The following is a 19031-nucleotide window of genomic DNA, read 5'->3' as shown; positions in this document are numbered from 1 at the left end:
GTGTGCTGTGTACTTATAGTTGAGCAATTTTGAGTTCAAATGAATAGATGATTTTCGGTGCATTGACAAAATCAGAATCCGGATAATGTAATTTGCATCGAATTTTGTTGGTAAGTCCTAAATCTGACACTGGTCCATTTATATACCTGATGGTTAATACTATTCTGTTAGAAACTGAGGGTAACCCTTGCTGCAACTATTGATAACTCTTGGATTTCATAACATTATTCATACTTGTCAGGCAGAGAGAATTTCATAACTCTTGGAGCTGCATGTTTACTGCTATTTGTGAGGGGTGTGGCCATCTGATAATGAACAAATCGCATAATCTCCTGTACCGGCAAGTGTCAATTGTTTTGAGAATAAGAGTTTATTTTTTACTGTTTGCTTGCAACCCAAACATTTGTTTTCAATCGACACCAGGAATTCCATAAAGCTCAGTTCTGCAATGTTTGAAAATGTGGACATTACATATTCACTTCAGTTAATAATATGTACTTACAAGTGAACCGCATATTACTTGTTCTCAATAACTAACATGTTATTCACTGTCTTGGTCTGAAAAAAGAAAGAAATTTTCTTTGTATATACATTGTACAGTGGTTTGACCTAACAGAAAGGTATATTTGTTCCTTTATCTGTATGTATTTCTTTGTCAATGAAATATAGAATAATTCCAAAAGAAGCTGATTATTCCCCTTGGCGATAATCTAAGCCAGCTCCATACTTCCATGCTTCGAGATATCGTTTCCATTGATATTTGTTCCTCAATGGCAAGGATTCAACCCAAGGCCTTCAAAAGTTACGAAAACGGCATCAACATATGGATATGTTGTGTATATTGTAACGATGTTAGAGATAGATGGCAACAATTATACCTGAGGACTGGGTCTATAAAGGTGGAAAGGAATGTATAGTAACCAAGCATCACAAAATGGCCTGACCAGTTAAGAATGACTCCCGGTCCAGCCTAAAGCAAGAAGAGATGGAGATAAAATCCATTGACCAGCATAGCTTATCTGAAGTCTTAACTGAAAATCAAGGTTAGAAAAATAACTTGAATGTTTTTTAAGAGTCTACCTGCTTAAAAATGGAAGGCAAAATCTGTGGTCGAGTGATCATTACTAGACCCAGAGTTTTAACCAGAGGTCCAAATTGTATTACATCCTACAAATACAGAGTTCAAGTAAATATCGGAAGCTGAGATTTCCCTTTGCAGGGAATCACAGTGGTTTAGAACAATAGTCTAGTATCAACCTGGAGAAATGGCCGAAGTACTGAATCCCCAAGTTTCTGGCCATTGTATGAAATAACTAATCAGATAAAAAAAATCTGAAATGATGGTATATCTCATAAATAACTGAGGTTACCTGCATCGACTCAAAATTAGCAAAGAGAAGCTCATTGATAAAAGTTGGGGAAACATCGATCTGTGGCCTTGCTGACATTGCTCTTTGGAACAACCATGATGCACTTAAATTTGGCTGCAAAATGAAAACAAAATAAGTTTCTGCTTCAAATTACACATGAAGGGCTATAATAAATTATAAGTACACTAACCATATAAGGGTTCAGCAGCTGCAAACTAAGTGCATCCAGGAGATCTCCTGAAACTGCTTCATATATACCTTTAGCGCCAAAGGGCATAAAGATAATAAGTATCTCAAAGGACAGGAAAAGTTACAGCGTGCAGAAATTCCATTGCTGATACAACATAACATAACATCATAGCTATGATGTGACCCCTTAAAATCTTTTTTTTTTGAGGAATAGGGTGTCTATCCATGACAATTACTAACTCCATCCTATAATATAAGAATTTTTAGAGTTCAACACGGTTATTAAGAAAGTAGATAAAGTTAAATGGTGAAAGGTTGTGATTGGTTGAGAAGTGGAGATAGGTGGAGAAATTGAATGGTGGAGGCTTGTGATTGGTTGAGAAGAGAATGTTGGTGAAGAAGTTATATTTTAGACAAATTCTAAAGGCTAAAAGTTATTATATTTTGAGACGGGGGGAGTAGCATGACTTATTTTTCTTACTTCTGTAGTTCTGTGGACTCGGTTTTGTTCATATTAGAGCATGCATGTTACCATTTTATGATCATGCACTCTTGTCGTTAAGGAAAAATTATTGATCGTACAGTCGTACCATTTGACAAACGACCAAGATGCCTTGTCAAGCTTCCAAAACCTCCAAAAGAAACAGGTGACTGGATTCCACTAGCATCACCAACCTGAAGTGCAAAGCAGTGAAGGGTGTTACTAGTTAAGGGGGAGAAATGGGTACATCCAGCAGGCTTCCGAAACAGAGAAATGGCATACCTGCAAGACACGGTCAAATGCAGCTGGCAAGGGGCTGAAATGAATGAAATGAGCCAAAGTTAGCATACAAACTTATAAACAAAATAACTGCTAAGAGACCATAACCTAGACATGAATACACAGCGTGCAGAGTGTACTAACACTAGATATGCGTAAAGCAGACAAAACATCAACAAACTGCTAAATATGACGGTTTACCACCTTTTCTTATGTCCATGTGTGAAGATTAGACTCAAAATGAACTTTCTCTTAACTCTTTTAAGTTTCAAATGAGCATCTGTAAGGAGCATCTACAGTAGAGCAATTTGCGTGACTAAGAGAGAACACAAAGGGTCATTATTTTCAGCAAAAAATAACCCTGGTAACAAATAGTGAAGGAACAAATATTCTGTGCCAACAATCTGCCATCGAATGGTAGTTGCAGCAGATCATTCATCTATAGTTGGGTTCATTTGTATTTTATTATCATCTAATAACCATGAGGGGAATGATAAATATAAATTTCTGTTACCTATTCCGATAGGTTGGGAAAATTCCAAATATGACTCTCATTATATCCAGGTTTTCAAGAACCACATCCTACAATGAGCACAAAAATAAGAATTAAGAACAAAGCATAGTTATCCAAGTATCTCTACATATCAAAAGTTCAGAATATGCCCATATATATTTTTCAGCTCTTAATTCAATGGTGCATAGATTACCAACGTTATTTTACAGTACACAACCAAGTAGTTCACTAACTTGAAACAAAAGAACTTCCATAAACACGAGTTGAGCTCTCTTTTCTGTACAATTTATCGACCATGGTGTAAATGTACAGTTGTACACGTCTACACGATAACACACTGTATTTTTTACAATTGTCACATAGGGTTGCATTTGTTTACCTCGTAAGCAGGCATAAGATCCCAGAACGTCTCCAAAAGTTCTTCTAGCTTTGGGCCCCCAAAATGTGGATCAACATAGGTGAACATGTATGTAGTGCGATCAGTGGGACCAGAACCAGCAGGAAAACCCTAACATAATTAGTGAGAATAGACTATTAAACAAATCAAAACATGAAAAATGAAATTATTCATGCAATAGATGGAAAGCTGATTTTGCAAATGAGGATGGCAGTCAAAAGAAATTTTAAAAATGAGGTTAGCAGTGCCAGAAGCATTTTTGTTCTAATGAAATTATGTTGAGATAAATGCTTTTAAAATTTTGATTTTTTTTCAGTTCATCTCAAAGCATTAACTTTGTGTCAAAATGCTGGGAAAAAAATCAATTACCTCCCAAAACAGTTGTACTCCTGAATTTCCAGCTCTCCTTATGGATGAGCTACTGAAAATAATGTCACTTGTTGTATTTCTGTCAAATCCACGAGCACAAGTACCAACGACAAGGCATACTCCATCTGGTTTTCTGCCTGACCGGATCTTAGACAAGGACAGAAGAGTTGTATTTTAAAATGTGAAATCTGGAAGGGTCAGCAACTGTACGTGACTATGTGCACTAAGGATGCCAAGTGACAGATAAGCATGGTGTTCAACGATCTAATAAGTAATGTGTATTATAATATTGAAGTTACAATTCAGTACCCCATTATCCTTAAAGCATGGAATAGTTTGGGCAAAATAAGATGGATGTTTTCAGTTCATACAAGTAGTTTGGACATAGAGCTCTTACTGATTACAACTATGCACATGCTCTTACAGATTACAATTGCACACATGAAATGAAACACAAGGGCCGTACATGGAAATGAAGCTTTTTGGTATGAACTTGCTAGAACATAGATTGGAGACACAGAAATAATTGAGGGGCCTTGTTTGTCAGACAGCAGTAACTGATGTAAGAAATTTTCATCTTGATGCAGTCATTTTGATTAAAAGTCAGGAATACCTGTCGCACAATTGGGGAAAAATTACCCATAGCATCTATAACAAGTCGACAAGGCAGAGAACCACCATCACTCAAGTTTAATACCTGACGAACACAAGTAAAAATTGAGACTTATTTGCTTGCCAAAGTGCACTAGGAAGTAATGAATTAGCACATTAATACTTATAATGGTACATAGTAAAGGAACTTTAGTAACAACCTAGATGAGTTCTTTTATAAAACAGAATTATTCTTATTTTATTGGTCAAATAAAGATCATCCTTTCAAAATCAGATGCAGATAATACAGTCAATTGATCATAGGCAACTTCATGCGAAATAGAATAAAGCTTTGTAGTTTCCGTTGTGTACTTGTAAAAATTAGCAACATACTTCAAAACATTTTTTATCGTAGCAAGAAGACAGAATAATTTGCTTACAGCAAAGTCATCATGAACAGAAATGCTTGACAAACTTTTCCCCTCAAATATGGCTCCTCCTGAAGAAACGAAGCGTTCTTTCATGATCTCAACAAGTTTAGCAGGCCTAGACAGGTAGAAATGTATAATAGAATCACAGAACAGTTATAGTTATAGAAACGATGCTCTTCAGATCGCATACATTTCTATAGATCTTATGAAAAGATGAGTGAACACTACAACAATTCATCAAGTAGGTGATGATGGATATAAGACTAACTACAAATAGACTAATTAAATCCCTACCAGTGTCCAACACTAAGGAACATGTTTTTTGCACTACACAAAGTAAATGTCGATTTTCATCCTATACATGCCCTGTTACCCTGCACATGATTTAATTTGGTTATCAAGCGTAATGTATGTTTTTTAAATCTTGCAACCATCACAATTTCAAGTGCCAACTAGCCAAAGCTGGTCTACATATGGCATCAAGTGACAACTTACGAAATTCCAAGATTAAGGATGTTCTCCACCCAAATTTCACCTTTACTCTCAAATGCACATCTACTCTGCAAAGTAAGAAAAACATGCAATTAGTTAGCCAACAAGAGCTATTTTAAAATGAAGAATAAAACAGAATACCTCCTGGCTAGTTTTATCTGAAAGACCTTACAGGATTGAAATCACTTGATATTATCTGTTCAATCTCCTCTTCGGAAAGGATGCCAACTTCTACAAGTTCCATAAGCTCTTTTCTTGAAATGTTCCACTCTTGTTCTCTCTGTTTAGCAGATACATGTACACATTTCATATTATTCAGTAGAGTGCTATTGGGATAACTCAGGAATAGCCATATGTGGCTGAATTACCCCTTTGATTATGTTTCTTTCAATAATTCCAACCCGAAGGCCTTTATAACTGAGGGCAGTAGCTACAAATATACCTAATGTGCCACCACACACTAATACATCAAAGATCTCTGAGCCATCACCAAGATCATAATCAACCAATGGCCCTTGGACTCGAGTAACAACTTCCGGGACTTTGGAATCTGCATATGCAATACATTTCCATCACAATGCTATAATACTACGAGAATGTAATAAAACAATCAGTCCTCAGTCCTCAAGTAGCCAAGTTGCTATTGCCCAATACATCCACGAAACACAGTTGGCAAGTCTTATTAAACTGGAAAGGTGTACTATCAGAAGCTAATCTTCAAAGGCCAGCGTTGTCAACTATGTCAATCTAGGAGCTCACCAAATAAAGCACATTTCAATCTCTTGCTTGCACAGAAAAGAATTTTATCTAGGCATAGCACAGAGGGATGTTGAGTAAAACCTGCAATAGTTTGCTTAGTGAAGCAAAGTACTTCCATGTGCAAAGAAAGCTGACCGCATGTGAGCTAAAATTGGACTGTCACTCATGCATGGTTGCTGTTTGGTGAAAATGAAAGAATGAAATGGATAAACTAAATTATAGGATACTCTAATTGTGGATTTCCTACTTCCAAAAGCACTTTTCTTGTTTCAAATAAGGAACCAGCTACCGGAATTCAATTATTCAAAATTACTGAATTAAGTATCCAACAAAACAATAACATATTTGGTCAGGACAACTCACTTCTCCAATCGCAGACTACCTTATTCTATATAATTGTTGAGTGAGGATTGAGGGACCATACCTGATTGCACTTCACATATGCTAGACCATATTTGATCCAGTCTTTTCAATGCGTTGTATGAGTACGCACCCCCAGCACCGCCAATTTCTTCGCCGCTGGAGATCTTATCCATTATCATCTAAACAAATGATTTAGCAACATTAGGTTGACAGTAACAAAGGTAAATCAAAGGTAGACAGTAAAGGCTTGAGTAAGAATCCTTATTGTTATAGATGCTATACAAAGTGGCACACACTGCAGGAATGCTATTCGAAGTTTTACTGTGAGGTTTGTGAAAGTGAGGACCATGTTGGTTCTCGTTGTCCGATCTTTCGATCACATAATAAACCTTCAACTGAACTTTGTGGTTATGCAGTGGATGGTTTGGGTATTTTTCATATTCCTCTTTCAGCTAGCCAGAAGATCTATGAGCCTAAGGCGGCTTTGATCAAAGTGATTGGTGGACAGATGTCAGTGAATTCTATTATCTCTGAGTTGGAAAGGTTAATTCCAGGTAAATGGAAGTGGGAGGTTCAAGATAACGGTGACAATACTTTTCGCACTATTTTTCCTTCTGCTGCTGAACTAAAACGCATAGTGGAATGAGGTATATTGCACACTAAAGTTGGTGAGATTAAAATGCAGATAGTGGAAAGAGGGGTTGGTAATGAGGTTAAATATGTGATTCCAAAGGTTTGGGTTCAGTGTAAAGGGTTACCTTCTGAGTTGAGGGAATACTTAATCATCTGGGTTGTTGGTTCTATCTGGTATTACTAAAATGGTTGATATGCATTTTACTAGAAGATATGACATAGCTCGATTACAAGCCTTAGTGCTAGATCCATCTTTAATTCCTGATGTGGTTGATGTGGGCATTGGTGATTATTTGTACGAACTATCTTTTAGAGTGAAGCCTAAAAATGGGCCTGATGAGCCTGAACCCATGGATATGGAAAATGATGGTGATAGGGATGAGGAAAAAGAATGATGAAGGAAGTAAGATGCATGGTTTGTGTAAGGAATCAGATTTTATTAATTCTGACAAAGGTAATAAGGTGAATGTTGCTGGCCAGTGTAGTCAGAGGAGTGCTACTTCTTTGCCTACTACTCAGATTTTGTTGTTGCCTAAGTCTAATGGTTTGAATGTGTCGGATGATGAATATGATGGTTTAGTCGAGGATACTTCTATGGTGGAGCCAGTTCAGTGGAGAAGTTATCTGTTGTTCCAGAGACGTTGTCAAATTAGTGGGGTAATTCCACATTTGGTGGATGATGGTTTATCTATTTTGCAATATGCAGATGACACTATTATTTTTTTGGAGCAAGATTTACAGAAGGCTAAGAATTTGAAATTGATACTATCTGTTTTTGAAAAGTTATCTAGCCCAAAAATAAATTTTCACAAAGTGAATTATTTTGTTTTGGTCAGGCTCAGGACTGTCAATAACAATATTCTAATTTTTTTTTATGTAAGCTTGGTACTTTTCCTGTTAGGTATCTTGGCATTCCAATGCATTTTAGAAAACTTAGTAACAAAGATTGGAAAATAATTGAGCAAAGAATTGAAAAGAAACTTAGTAGTTGGAAAGGCAAGCATATGTAGTAGGAGGGAGATTGGTATTGATTAATTTTTGTGCTTTCATGTTTAGTTATGTTTATGATATCTTTTTTTTTTGAGATTTCAAAAGAGGTTCTTCAAAAAATTGATTATTATAGATCACGTTTCTTTTGGTAAGGTGATAATCATAAAAGGAAGTATAGACTTACAAGATGGGACATAATACGCTAACCCAAAGATCAAAGAGGTCTTGGCATTCATAATTTGGAAGTTCAGAATAAATGTCTTTTGAGTAAATGGTTGTTTAAATTTATAAATGAGCAAGGTGTTTGGCGGGACTTATTGAAAAGGAAATATTTTAATAATCAATCAATTTGTTAAGTTGATAGGAAACAAGGGGATTCCCATTTTTGGTCGGGTCTTATGAAAGTTAAGAGTACTTTCTTAAACATGGGTTCCTGGATAGTGAATAACGGTGAACAAATCAAATTTCGGAGGATAGATGGATAGGTAATTATTCCTTTAAAGACAGGTACCCGTCTTTATATGCTATAGTTTGAAGGAACAATTCTTCAATTGCAAATGTTATGAATTCTATCCCAATGAATGTTTCTTTTAGAAGAGCTTTAGTAGGTCAGAATCTAGCTTATTAGCATAATTTATGTGCATCAATAGTTCATATTCATTTGACAGAAGAAAGTGATTTTTTAGATGGAATTTTCATCAAAATGATCAATTCTCCATTCGTTCAGTGTACTTAGCTTTAATAAACAATGGTTACATTGAGAAGAATAAGATTATCTGGAAACTTAAGATGCCTCTTAAGATTAAGATTTTTATGTGGTACCTGTTTAAGGGGGTAGTGTTGACAAAGGGCAACTTAGCTAGGAGATTGGAATGGTAGTTTGAGATGTTGTTTCTGCATGAAAAATGAGACTATTCAACATCTTTTATGTAGTGTCACTTTGCAAAATTTCTTTGAAGAACTGTTTAGTTTTCATCTGGTTTATACCTTCCACATAGTATATCTCATATCGTTGAAAATTGGCTTGTGGGGGTTGATAAAAAAACCAGTAAACTTGTTCTTATAGGAGCCTCTGCTATATTTATATGTTGGGCTCTATGGTTGAGTAGGAATGATATTATTTTTAACAAATCACCATCTATGTCCTATATGCGGGTTCTTTTCAGGGCAACGTATTGGCTCTAGTCCTAGGCACAACTACAAAAGTGTGATGAAAACTGCAAGCTTTTGAAGTCTACAAGTCGTAATCTTGAGACGACAATTATGCAGCTTTTTGTCAACTTCGGATAAAGATTCACAAATAGAATTCAATAATTGTGTTGGCGTTTATGAGTTTGTGTTCGCTTTATGTTTGGAAGAGTTCTTTTAAGTTCTCTTTGAGTTGCACTCGTTTTGAGTGATTTGGTATAATAATTGGATGTACCTCGTTTGAGCAAAAGGCCGAGATGGATTTCTATTCCATTACCTAAAAAAATAACTTTAAAATCCCCTCACAGACATGAAATTTTTCAGTAAAAAAAAACAAAAAAACGACATGAATGGACAAATAAAAAGCAGAACGTGCAGATGTTGTATTTGAAGATACTGATTACTTTGAAACGCCCTATAGGTGACAAAAACAGAGTGTCAGTTGCGTTAGGCTGAATAACCTTGAATCATCATCCACAATATTGCATGAGAAAAAAATTGACTCTAAACAGGCATTGGCAACTTTTTTTTTTCTCTCTTTCACAATGCCACAATGGAAATGCACCATTGAAATGCTTATAAACAGCAAAGCCCCTAGCCCCGGAAAGACGGGTGATAGAGGTATAATCCTCTCTTCATCTATATCGTTTTAACAAACGCAATAGAGTTCAAACCATAGCGTGTAACTTCTCGGTCCTCACAAGGGTATAACCGCATCGTGTCGCCACCGAAAGCACACGCTCCGATCCCCCCCCCCCCCCCCTCCACCCGCCGCCGCCGCCGCTCCCAAACGGCGGCGACCCACCCCTAAAAAAACAAGTGCAAACGCGAGTACCGGTCGCTGGCTCACCTGGGTCCTGGAGGGCGCCGGCCCGGGCCCGGGCCCGGCCTCCCCCGCCGCCATGGCGCACACTACCCCACGCCGCCCTCGCCCGCGGCCATCACCCCGCGCCTCAATGCCGCCCCCACCGCGGTGGCGGAGAGCTCGCGGCCACCGCGCCTTGGGGGCCGCATGAGCGGCGGAAGGAGGAAGCGGAAGACGAACAACCGGGAGCGGCGGCATGGAAGAGCTCGTGCGTTCTGAGGCTCGTAGCGCGCGCGCAAGCCGCCAACGGGAGAGGGAGAGAGAGAGAGAGAGAGAGAGAGAGAGAGAGGGAGGGAGAGGGAGAGGGCTTCGCTCCCACGCCAAACGCCTCGCGTTTTTCTCCCCCCACCCCCCCGCGTGGATGAGAGCGCGAGTTTTGGATGGATGGATGGATGGGTTGCGCGACGGCGACGTGGTTATCCTCGTCGCCAGCCACAAAACAGACGCCGTCTCTTACTCTTATCTGCTCACACCAACTTGTACAAAGCTTGGCTCAGTTCAAGGCTGTGTTCAGTTCACGCCAAAATTAAAAGTTTGGTTGAAATTAGAACGATGCGACGAAAAAGTTTGAGGTTTATGTGTGTAGAAAAGTTTTGATGAGATGGAAAAGTTGAAAGTTTGAAGAAAAACTTTAGATCTAAACACGGTCTAAGCAAGCTGCCCAGAGAATCAACAGCAGCAGTAGCACAAGAAGAAAGCCAAACATTAACAAGAGCAACATTTCAAGCAGGAACAGCACAGGAACTGCAGGAGGCAGCCAGCAATGGCGGCCGACAGGCAACAACGATACATCCTCATCAATGGCTCTGCAAGACTACATGCAATACACACACTCATCTGAAGGAGCTAAGCTAAGCTAGTAGTACACTACTGGAGTACATGAGAAATTCTCGATCATCATCAGTCACAGAGCCTCACAAGGGCTCACATCTCACAAAGGAAATGTTGCTGACAGGAATTAAGTTAACACACACACACACACTGCACGCAGAGCTAACCAAGTCATCAATCACCACAGGTGTTGTTGGTGTTCAACTCTCTCCCCCCACCTCTAACCAAACGACCGGCGCAGCAAAGCCGTGGCCCTAGTGACGGCTGAGCTGCGCCGAAACCGTTTTCCTTACAGCAGCACAACATAATGTTCTTTTTTTTTCTTTTTTTGGACAGGCTAAGAGGCGGCGAAGGCCAAGTTCTGCAGACGCCTTGGTTCTCTTGCACTGTACACCTCGACCTTCGCCACGGAAAAGCACAAGGTATCCTCAGCAGCAGATGTTACCCAGTCAAGAGTTTTCACCTCCTCTGCCTTTTTGACTCAGCCTACCATTCACAAACCCAAAAAAAAAAAAAAAAGAATAGATGCATGTTAGACAACAAATGATAGGAGTTTTCAGTGTTCAGGCTCTTGAATTGCTTCGAAATGCTAACATTTATAAATAATATATCCAATGGCCAGCAAAATCCTCGATTTTATGTATTAAAATGTGGAATCCTCGATTTTATGTTAGCTCAAGGGCACATGATATTGTGGAATTGCATGTGCTGCCTTCTTTACATAAACTCTTGCTATCTTAATGTATGAAAGTTACATTTGAACAAAACCATTAACAGATATGTAAATAATATATGCAAGCGAAAACAACCATATATATGTCAAAATATGCACAAGCATTATAAACCAATGTAGGGAAGATATCCATCTAAGTTAAATTTTAACGGTATTAATATTGCAAGGAACAGGCACAATTCCAGCCCAGTCATCATTTGGCAAATTTAGCAAGTGCGTAAAGCTCTCATCTCATCCATGAAATAAGATGCTTGAATGTTCAGTAATTTACTTTTAAAGCTCTCGTATGGGCAGAAGATAGTAACACATATATCTGAGAGTGAGCCAGAAAACAAAATCATGGCCTTCAAAGAAAAGGAAATAATAGTAGGCTGATACCAGTTGACAAGCTAAAACCTTGAATCCACTGCAAAAAATACAGAAAATCAACTAAAAATAAAAGAAATTTGTTGAAAAAATAAGCAATATGGTATATTATGAGCATTTACGCATTCATTCCCATAAAATGAGCATCACACAATTAGTAAGCAATGCCAGGTACTGGAAGGCAGATTCAAAATAATAATATTAATTTCAAAAGAAAACTAGCTATCTTTCTACAGAAAAATATAAATAATCAACCCATATAATATATAGAAAAGAAGAGGCTCACCTTAGGCTCATACTTTGTTGAACCTGCATATGCATGTGAAGGTCTCTTTGCACCGTTTTCCTTGACACAATCTGAGCACACAAAGTGATCTAGTTTTTTGGCCTGCTCAATAGTCATGCTCATGCATGAAGGATGAAACCTGCATACAGTTAGATCTAAATAAGGCAGGAGCCAAAAGTAACATTTGAAGCATATAAAGAAATTTAAAATGCAAAGGACAATATCTCTTTGTATGTATATGTGAACAATCTGAATCCAGTCCTGAGTCCTGATACCACAAACACTTGGAAGAAAGCCAGATATATTACAAATTTTATTTTGAGGAGGTCAAGTGACATGACAAACAAGTGCCTAATGTCTCAGAAGTGTGCATGCATATTTTGCACTACTAAGGTCATAGGACCCATGGTTCCACAAGAGCTCAAATAAATTTATATATCATGCTAGTTATGAAGCTTACCGTTTGGAAAGCATTAGACAAACTGAGTGCTTGATAAAAAAAATATTAGCAACTATAATAGTTACTTACACTGCTACAAATATAATACCTCCATATTTTAATATATGACATTTAGGACAATTTAATTAGGCAAAAAGGGGGGGTGAAATCAAACGCAAATTTTACAAGCGTGTTCTCAACAGAGTACAAGAGCTTGATGTTGTTTTGCAATCTTCTAGAATCTTTTAGATTGTTGAATCCTTGCCATATGCGAAGATTTAATGACCAAGAATAATGTAGGCTCTAATTGAGTCAAAGGGCCTTCTAGGTCTATCTTGCCTTGGATTAGATTCTCTTTTCTTGTTTGGTGTTATTAGTGCAAGAACAAAGCCTTTCCTTGGAACCCTTTAGCGCACCACAACTACCTTTCAAAGATTTTTTTGACTTTTTTAGATAATAAGACCCTTATTAACTGAAAACACAAATTGTCCTTAATATGCATTTCCTACAGATCCATGGACAATATGCCTTTCCTTCATACGTATCGTTCACTCATTCAGTACCTGAGTACCCTCTATGTAGAAGTTAATATGTCACACACCAACAAAAAAAAAAGAAAAAAAAAAGAGGGGGCGAAAGAGGGAGAGAAGTAATAGACCCTGTAACAGCTAACAAGCTATTTAGATGCACTGGAATGGGTGCCAATTTCATTATTGTTACCATGATTTTCCAGTGTACATTCACTATATAGACTGAAATGCATCATAACAGAGGCGGTTTATTAATGGATTTACCAGTCCTTGCAGTCATCGCACTGCACCATGAGATCATCCGGGTTGTATGGCATCTCACACTTGCAGTATCTTCAGAAAAACGAAAAGGAAACACAAGCAGAGACGAATCAGCAATCAACATTCTAACATCCCATGGAAATTGAACAAATCCAACATTGCACTGGGGAACGGGAAATGAACAATCAGCATTCAAGCATACACGGCGACGCGGTCGGGGGTGAAGGCGCCGGTGGCGGCCTTGTACTCGAAGCGGCAGAAGAAGTCATCGGGGCCGACGTTGTCGAGCTTGGTGTAGTTCTTGAAGGAGTGGACGACGCACTTGCCCTCGATGGTGTTGGCGCTCTGCATGTCGAAGTGGTCGGAGAGGAAGAGCTCCTTGGCGCCATGGAACTGCCTCCTCCCGCCCTTGGACTCCTCGGGCCGGTAGTACCACCGCACCCGCACCCGCACGCTCCCGCGCCCGTCCAGCTCCATCTTCTCCACCCGCGCCACGTACGGCTGGTTGTCCGAGTCCACCGGCCGCATCAGCACGCAGTCCCCCACTGCTCCAATCCCACCAAACAACAGCACATTGCCCCCACCCTCAGATTTTTTTTTTCTTTCTCTCTCTCGCCTGAGGGAAATCAAAGAGCCCGGGGGATCGGAGGAGTGAGTTACCTCGGACGACCTTGTTGGTGCCGGAGATGGTGTAGGAGTCGACGTCCCGCTTGCCCTGCTTGGTCTTGGCCATGGCGAGGAGGGCGAGGTTTTGGGAGGTGGAGGAGGGAGGGGGGGAGAGAAACCCTAGAGGCGACGACGACGAGATGGGTGGGGAGCTGGGAGAAGTGGCCGCGTTCCGATCCGGCTGGAGGAAGGGGAAATCTGCACTTGTGCAGTGGAAAGGGGGGGTCAACACATCGGTCCAGGGAAATGGGGAACCGGTCGCCTGTTGGGGTATCTCCGTTCCCGGCCGTTGATCCAGCCGTCGGCGGTTCAGATTATGGATTTAGAACAATCAAATAGTGCCAAATAAACAACTTGTTGGGAACTTGTTTGCTACAGCTTCGGTTACAACTCCATCTTTTTGGAGCTGGAGTCGAGACATATGGCCTGTTTAGCTAGCTCGGACTGAGATAAACGGTTTCAGCTCCACTTAAAATAGAAGCAGAACAGGGTGGAGCACTCTCACAAAATGAACTAGAGAGGTGGAGCTAGGTTTAGGGCCTGTTTGGCATAGCTCTAGCTCCACCTCTCTTGGAGCTGGAGCTCAGCCAAACAATTTTAGCATGGGAGTGGAGCTAGGTGGAGATCTCTCACAAAATGAACTAGAGTTGTGGAGCTAGGTTTAGGCAGCTCTACAACTCCACCCCAGACCCAACTCCTGGAGCAAAATTTAGGAGTTGGAGCTCTACCAAACATACCCTTAGACTACTCCACAACTCCACTCCAGACTCAACTCCTGTAACTAAATTTGGGAGTTGGAGCTTTAACAAACAAGCCCATATAGTTTCGGCTTCATTTAAAAATGGAGTTGAGCGAGTTAGAATGTTCTCACAAAATGAATGACCTGTTTGATAGGGCTCCAACCTCTAAGTTTAACTCTAAGTGTTTGGTCTGGAGTGGAGTTGTGGAGCTATCTAAATCTATCTCCACCTCTCTGATTTATTTTGTGAGAGCACTCTAGCCGACTCTATTCCTTTTTTGGGGTGAAACTAAAACCGTTTGGTTGCGCTCTAGTTCCAGAAGAGATGAAGCTAGAGTCGTGTCAAACGGACTACCTGTAAAAGTAGAGCTAGGTTTAGGCTGCTCTACGACTCTGCTTCAAAACCATCTCTTGAAGTTAAATTTAGCAGTTGGTGGACTGCCAAACAGACCCTGAAGCTTCTTTGATTGTTTGGACTAGAGCTTGCAATTCCATTTAAATGGGATATTTTATGAATCTAATCCTCCATCTCCTACACCTTCCGCCTTACCCATGTCTAAGCTTCCACACCACCGGCCGTAGCAACAACAAAGGAAGGAGTGAGGCATCGAAGAGAGGAAGGGAGAAGAGGAGATGAGGCAACGATGACCAGATGATGATGACGCACTCTTTCACCCGCCGCCTTGACCTGGTACCTGATACACAGATGTCAACCCTAGTACCTGATACCATGCATCGATGCTTTAACCATTTTTAGAAAAATACACCAATATTTACTATACCAAATTAATTTCATCAAAATCCGTCATTGGATTGGTCAAAAGTTAAAGAACTTTGATCTAGGAAAAATCTATCGTCTTCCAATACGGAACAGGAGGAGTATGAACTACGGTATTTTGCTGCTTAGTCGAATTCAGAGATAATCAGACAAGACAAATACCACTGCTAACACTTCCATGTATTTCGGAGTTCAGAACGTTTTCCCCACCACAAACACACCATCTACAATTACAATTACAAGTGATAGTGGGGGAGAGGTAGATAGAATATCACAGGATGTGTTCCCATAGGAAAAAGTTGTAAAACTTTTTTAGATGAAAGGTGTTTGTGGAATCTGTGGTACTAGAGCCATATCGTAAGAAAAATATTAACTTCAAGAAACACGAAGATATATATAAAACATTGAAAGCTAGTTAGAGAGTGGGGGTTTCAAATTCATCAAGATTTGAAAATCTCCCTTTTGGAGTCTCTCTTTCCAAAAGAAGACAGTGAATTTCGGTCCATTCCGTACGGACTGGTCATGCGTGCACAACAGAGATTGGAGATCACAAGATCTAGATTCTGATAAATTACTGTTTTATAATCACTGTTACAGCTGATAATAGTTGGGAGGTAGGAAAAGGCATATGTATTGTGAACAACCAATAGTATTTTTCTTCAAGCAAATTGTGCAGCATGCATCTAGCTAGACTAGCTTTTGAATTTAAAGTCGATTGCTTTTGCTCGCTTTCAGTGGCTTTTCACCCTTTGTGTGCATCTGGGATCCCATCGTCCTTGAAATGGTCACTGACTCACTGTAATGACACACTGAAATGGCACCACTTTATGTGATTATCTGTATGTCAGTAATCATGATGGTGGCCTGTGCTGTTAACTCTGAAACTCTGAACCTGTTAAAAAATGCTCTTAGACGTGAATAATTAATTAAGCATTCACCTTTCCTGCGCTAAACGTGGAAAAAGAATTACTGTATCCCAGTATAGCTACTTTCATGAGCTGACCAATTGGATCAGTGGTCACATTCAGTTACTACTCTAACGCACACTACCTTAATCTTCCTTTTTTTTATTATTCTCTGGATCTAACAAGATATTCCGAGTACAATCTTCTTTTCTTTAGGAAAAAAAGATCGGAAAAGAACGGCACATGCATGAATGGATTCTTCTTTTTTTTCCCAGTGGGAGAAGCATGTAGTGCTGGCAGTGCTATTTGTAAGGCTGTGTTTAATTCCACCGGTAAAAAATTTTGCTGGATCACATTAGATATACGGACACATATTTAAAATATTAAACATAGACTAGTAATAAAACAAATAATATAATTCGCATGTAAACTGCGAGACGAATGTATTAAGCCTAATTAATCTATAATTAGCAAATATTTACTGTAGCACCACATTATCAGATTATGGTGCAATTAGGCTTAAAAGATCGTCTCGCAATTTATACACAAACTGTGTAAATAGTTTTTTTTAATATTTCTGTGTACACGTGTTCAAACGTTCGATATGACAGGGAAAAAAAATTTGCCGGTGGATCTAAACACCCCCTATGTATCCTGCTACTGAAGAATTAGAAACCGTTCGGTTCATGGACACTGGAGCCTTTCAAACCACCTTGTGAACATGAGGATTTTTCTTTTTCGGATTTGCTAACATTCGTTGGCAGTGTTTTTTTTTCAGATTCACCAGTCATATCGACACCAAGATTCGTATTAAGCTTATTCTCCTCTAGCTCTAGCGAGCTACAATAGGTCCAGCGACCGACGACGGTATGATTAGTTAGGGTTTAGGGATTGGAGTTGGGTTTAGAGTAGGAGAAGAGAGAAGAGGGGCGAGATTGTCAAGTTTAGATGGATGGCTGCTGGAGGTGGTGGCCCAACGGTGAAACAAAGGTCGAAGTTAGGAGGCTGCGAAGTTAGCGAAGCCACGGATCGACATACGACGGCTGGTGTTAACATAGGGGCGTGAGATCTTGACCAGTCAACATGAAAAGGTATCAGAGATGTCACTGATGAAAATGGAGCCATCGAAGATGAAAAGATGGTGGGTAGGGGCACTCACTGTTGCCCAGCTCAGGGAGGAAAGGGAGGGATAAGAAGACAACTTGGGGGCTTGATAGCGCCATTGGCAGGGTTTGCAAAACCATGTGGTTATCACATGGTTATCACGTATAGTAATCTTCTTAGTTTTTGAAACCATGGTAACGGTGCGGTTACCATGATAACCGCCTTACCGTGGGGTGGCGATAACCCCACCCAAAACGGTTTTGCGAACCTTGTCTATTGGTGGCTTCTAACCCTAGCGAGGATAGGTACAGCATGCTAATACCAAGGAAGAGACGGTGCGCTGGGTGGCAGGCAAGAGTGCGAGCTCACATGTATCGCTGGAGAAGGGAAGATAGGAAAAATGATAAGGTTATTGTTGATGCACGAATTTTAATGTGATCCAAGGTGTTAAAAAGTGACCTTAAACGAGGGGTTATATTAAATGTGGTATAAGCATTCCACCTATGAAGATTAAATTGATTCCTCTAGATTTTGACTCCCTTTGATCTTAAATAAGTGACATTTGTACTATTAAAATTTAAAATTTAACCGCTTGTCTTTTCTAAGAAAAAAAATATAAATACTCAATAATATATTCTGTTTTCGAAGTGCGTAGTGTTATAAATATAACCATACAATTTTAATTTATTATAATATAAATATTTAAAATAACTTGTAGTTAAAATAAGACAACCGTAGTTAACTGTGCAAATTTCCGAGGGAGTGAAAGAAAATTTTCTGTAAAATTCATGGGATGCATAGAAGAGGTTCCGAGATGCCAAGGAGGAGAGAGCAGATGGAGCTGGGCTAGCCGACGCATGCATATGCATGTTGTTGATCTGCAGAACGTTCAGCGCAGATCGGAGTGACCATGTGTCCATGTCGACATGTGGCTGTCTGATGTGGGCGAAGGGTCGACAGTGAGATACCAACCAACTGTCAGGCTTTTTTCCCCTTCGCCAGAACATGGTCACTAACCGAACGTGTACAAAATTTGAACACCGTATAAATCAAAATTAAACATGTGCGCATGCAGATGCAGTACGAATATGTGCACAATTCGGGTTCTAATTGAAGGCACTCAAGGAATTCGAAATGCAAGCATCGGAGGAGCATGTCACAAAGCAAAATTTGATCAGAATAAATAAGGGACATTTACTAAGATATACTGTAGATTTTATCTTATTTGCCATTAGCACGTTTTTTAAATTGTTAAACTATGTATTTATATGAAAACTTTTTATATAAAAAATGTTTTAAAATATTAAATAAAACTATTTTTAAGTTTATAATAATTAAAGCACAATTAATCATACACTAATTATTTTTCCCGTGTCCTTATTTAACCTTTATCATCAGTAGAAACGAACACCACCGTAGTAGCGACATGGATATACGTAGAGCAGACTGTACTTGTACACTCTGTATACGTACATGTATAAA

General features: G+C 39.4%; 2 protein-coding genes across 3 annotated transcripts; both read right to left on the bottom strand.

The window, feature by feature from the left end:
• Positions 1-426: 426 nt before the first annotated feature.
• LOC127781397 (uncharacterized) lies at positions 427-10262 on the bottom strand. 2 transcript variants are annotated; one of them, XM_052308344.1, is made up of 18 exons: positions 9897-10262; positions 6297-6414; positions 5482-5663; positions 5281-5393; positions 5117-5181; positions 4631-4689; positions 4213-4296; positions 3600-3746; positions 3213-3341; positions 2834-2901; positions 2323-2356; positions 2150-2234; positions 1561-1628; positions 1371-1484; positions 1258-1293; positions 1081-1167; positions 879-970; positions 427-793 (listed from the first exon to the last, which is right to left on the bottom strand). In XM_052308344.1, the coding sequence occupies exons 1-18, from the start codon at positions 10107-10109 to the stop codon at positions 691-693; spliced, it is 1797 nt and encodes a 598-aa protein (XP_052164304.1). In that variant the 5' UTR covers positions 10110-10262; the 3' UTR covers positions 427-690. The 2 variants fall into 2 exon arrangements, with proteins under 2 accessions (XP_052164304.1, XP_052164303.1); XM_052308343.1 differs by having other exon boundaries at positions 4631-4736; positions 5286-5393.
• Positions 10263-10657: 395 nt separating this feature from the next.
• Positions 10658-14233, bottom strand: LOC127781398 (chromatin remodeling protein EBS-like). The gene is made up of 5 exons (XM_052308345.1): positions 14018-14233; positions 13560-13902; positions 13361-13429; positions 12128-12266; positions 10658-11228 (listed from the first exon to the last, which is right to left on the bottom strand). The coding sequence occupies exons 1-5, from the start codon at positions 14088-14090 to the stop codon at positions 11202-11204; spliced, it is 651 nt and encodes a 216-aa protein (XP_052164305.1). The 5' UTR covers positions 14091-14233; the 3' UTR covers positions 10658-11201.
• Positions 14234-19031: the final 4798 nt, after the last annotated feature.

The sequence above is a fragment of the Oryza glaberrima genome, chromosome 8 (genome assembly GCF_000147395.1).
Source record: "Oryza glaberrima chromosome 8, OglaRS2, whole genome shotgun sequence".
NCBI lineage: Eukaryota > Viridiplantae > Streptophyta > Magnoliopsida > Poales > Poaceae > Oryza > Oryza glaberrima.
This window is presented reverse-complemented; position numbering and strand designations above follow the sequence as displayed.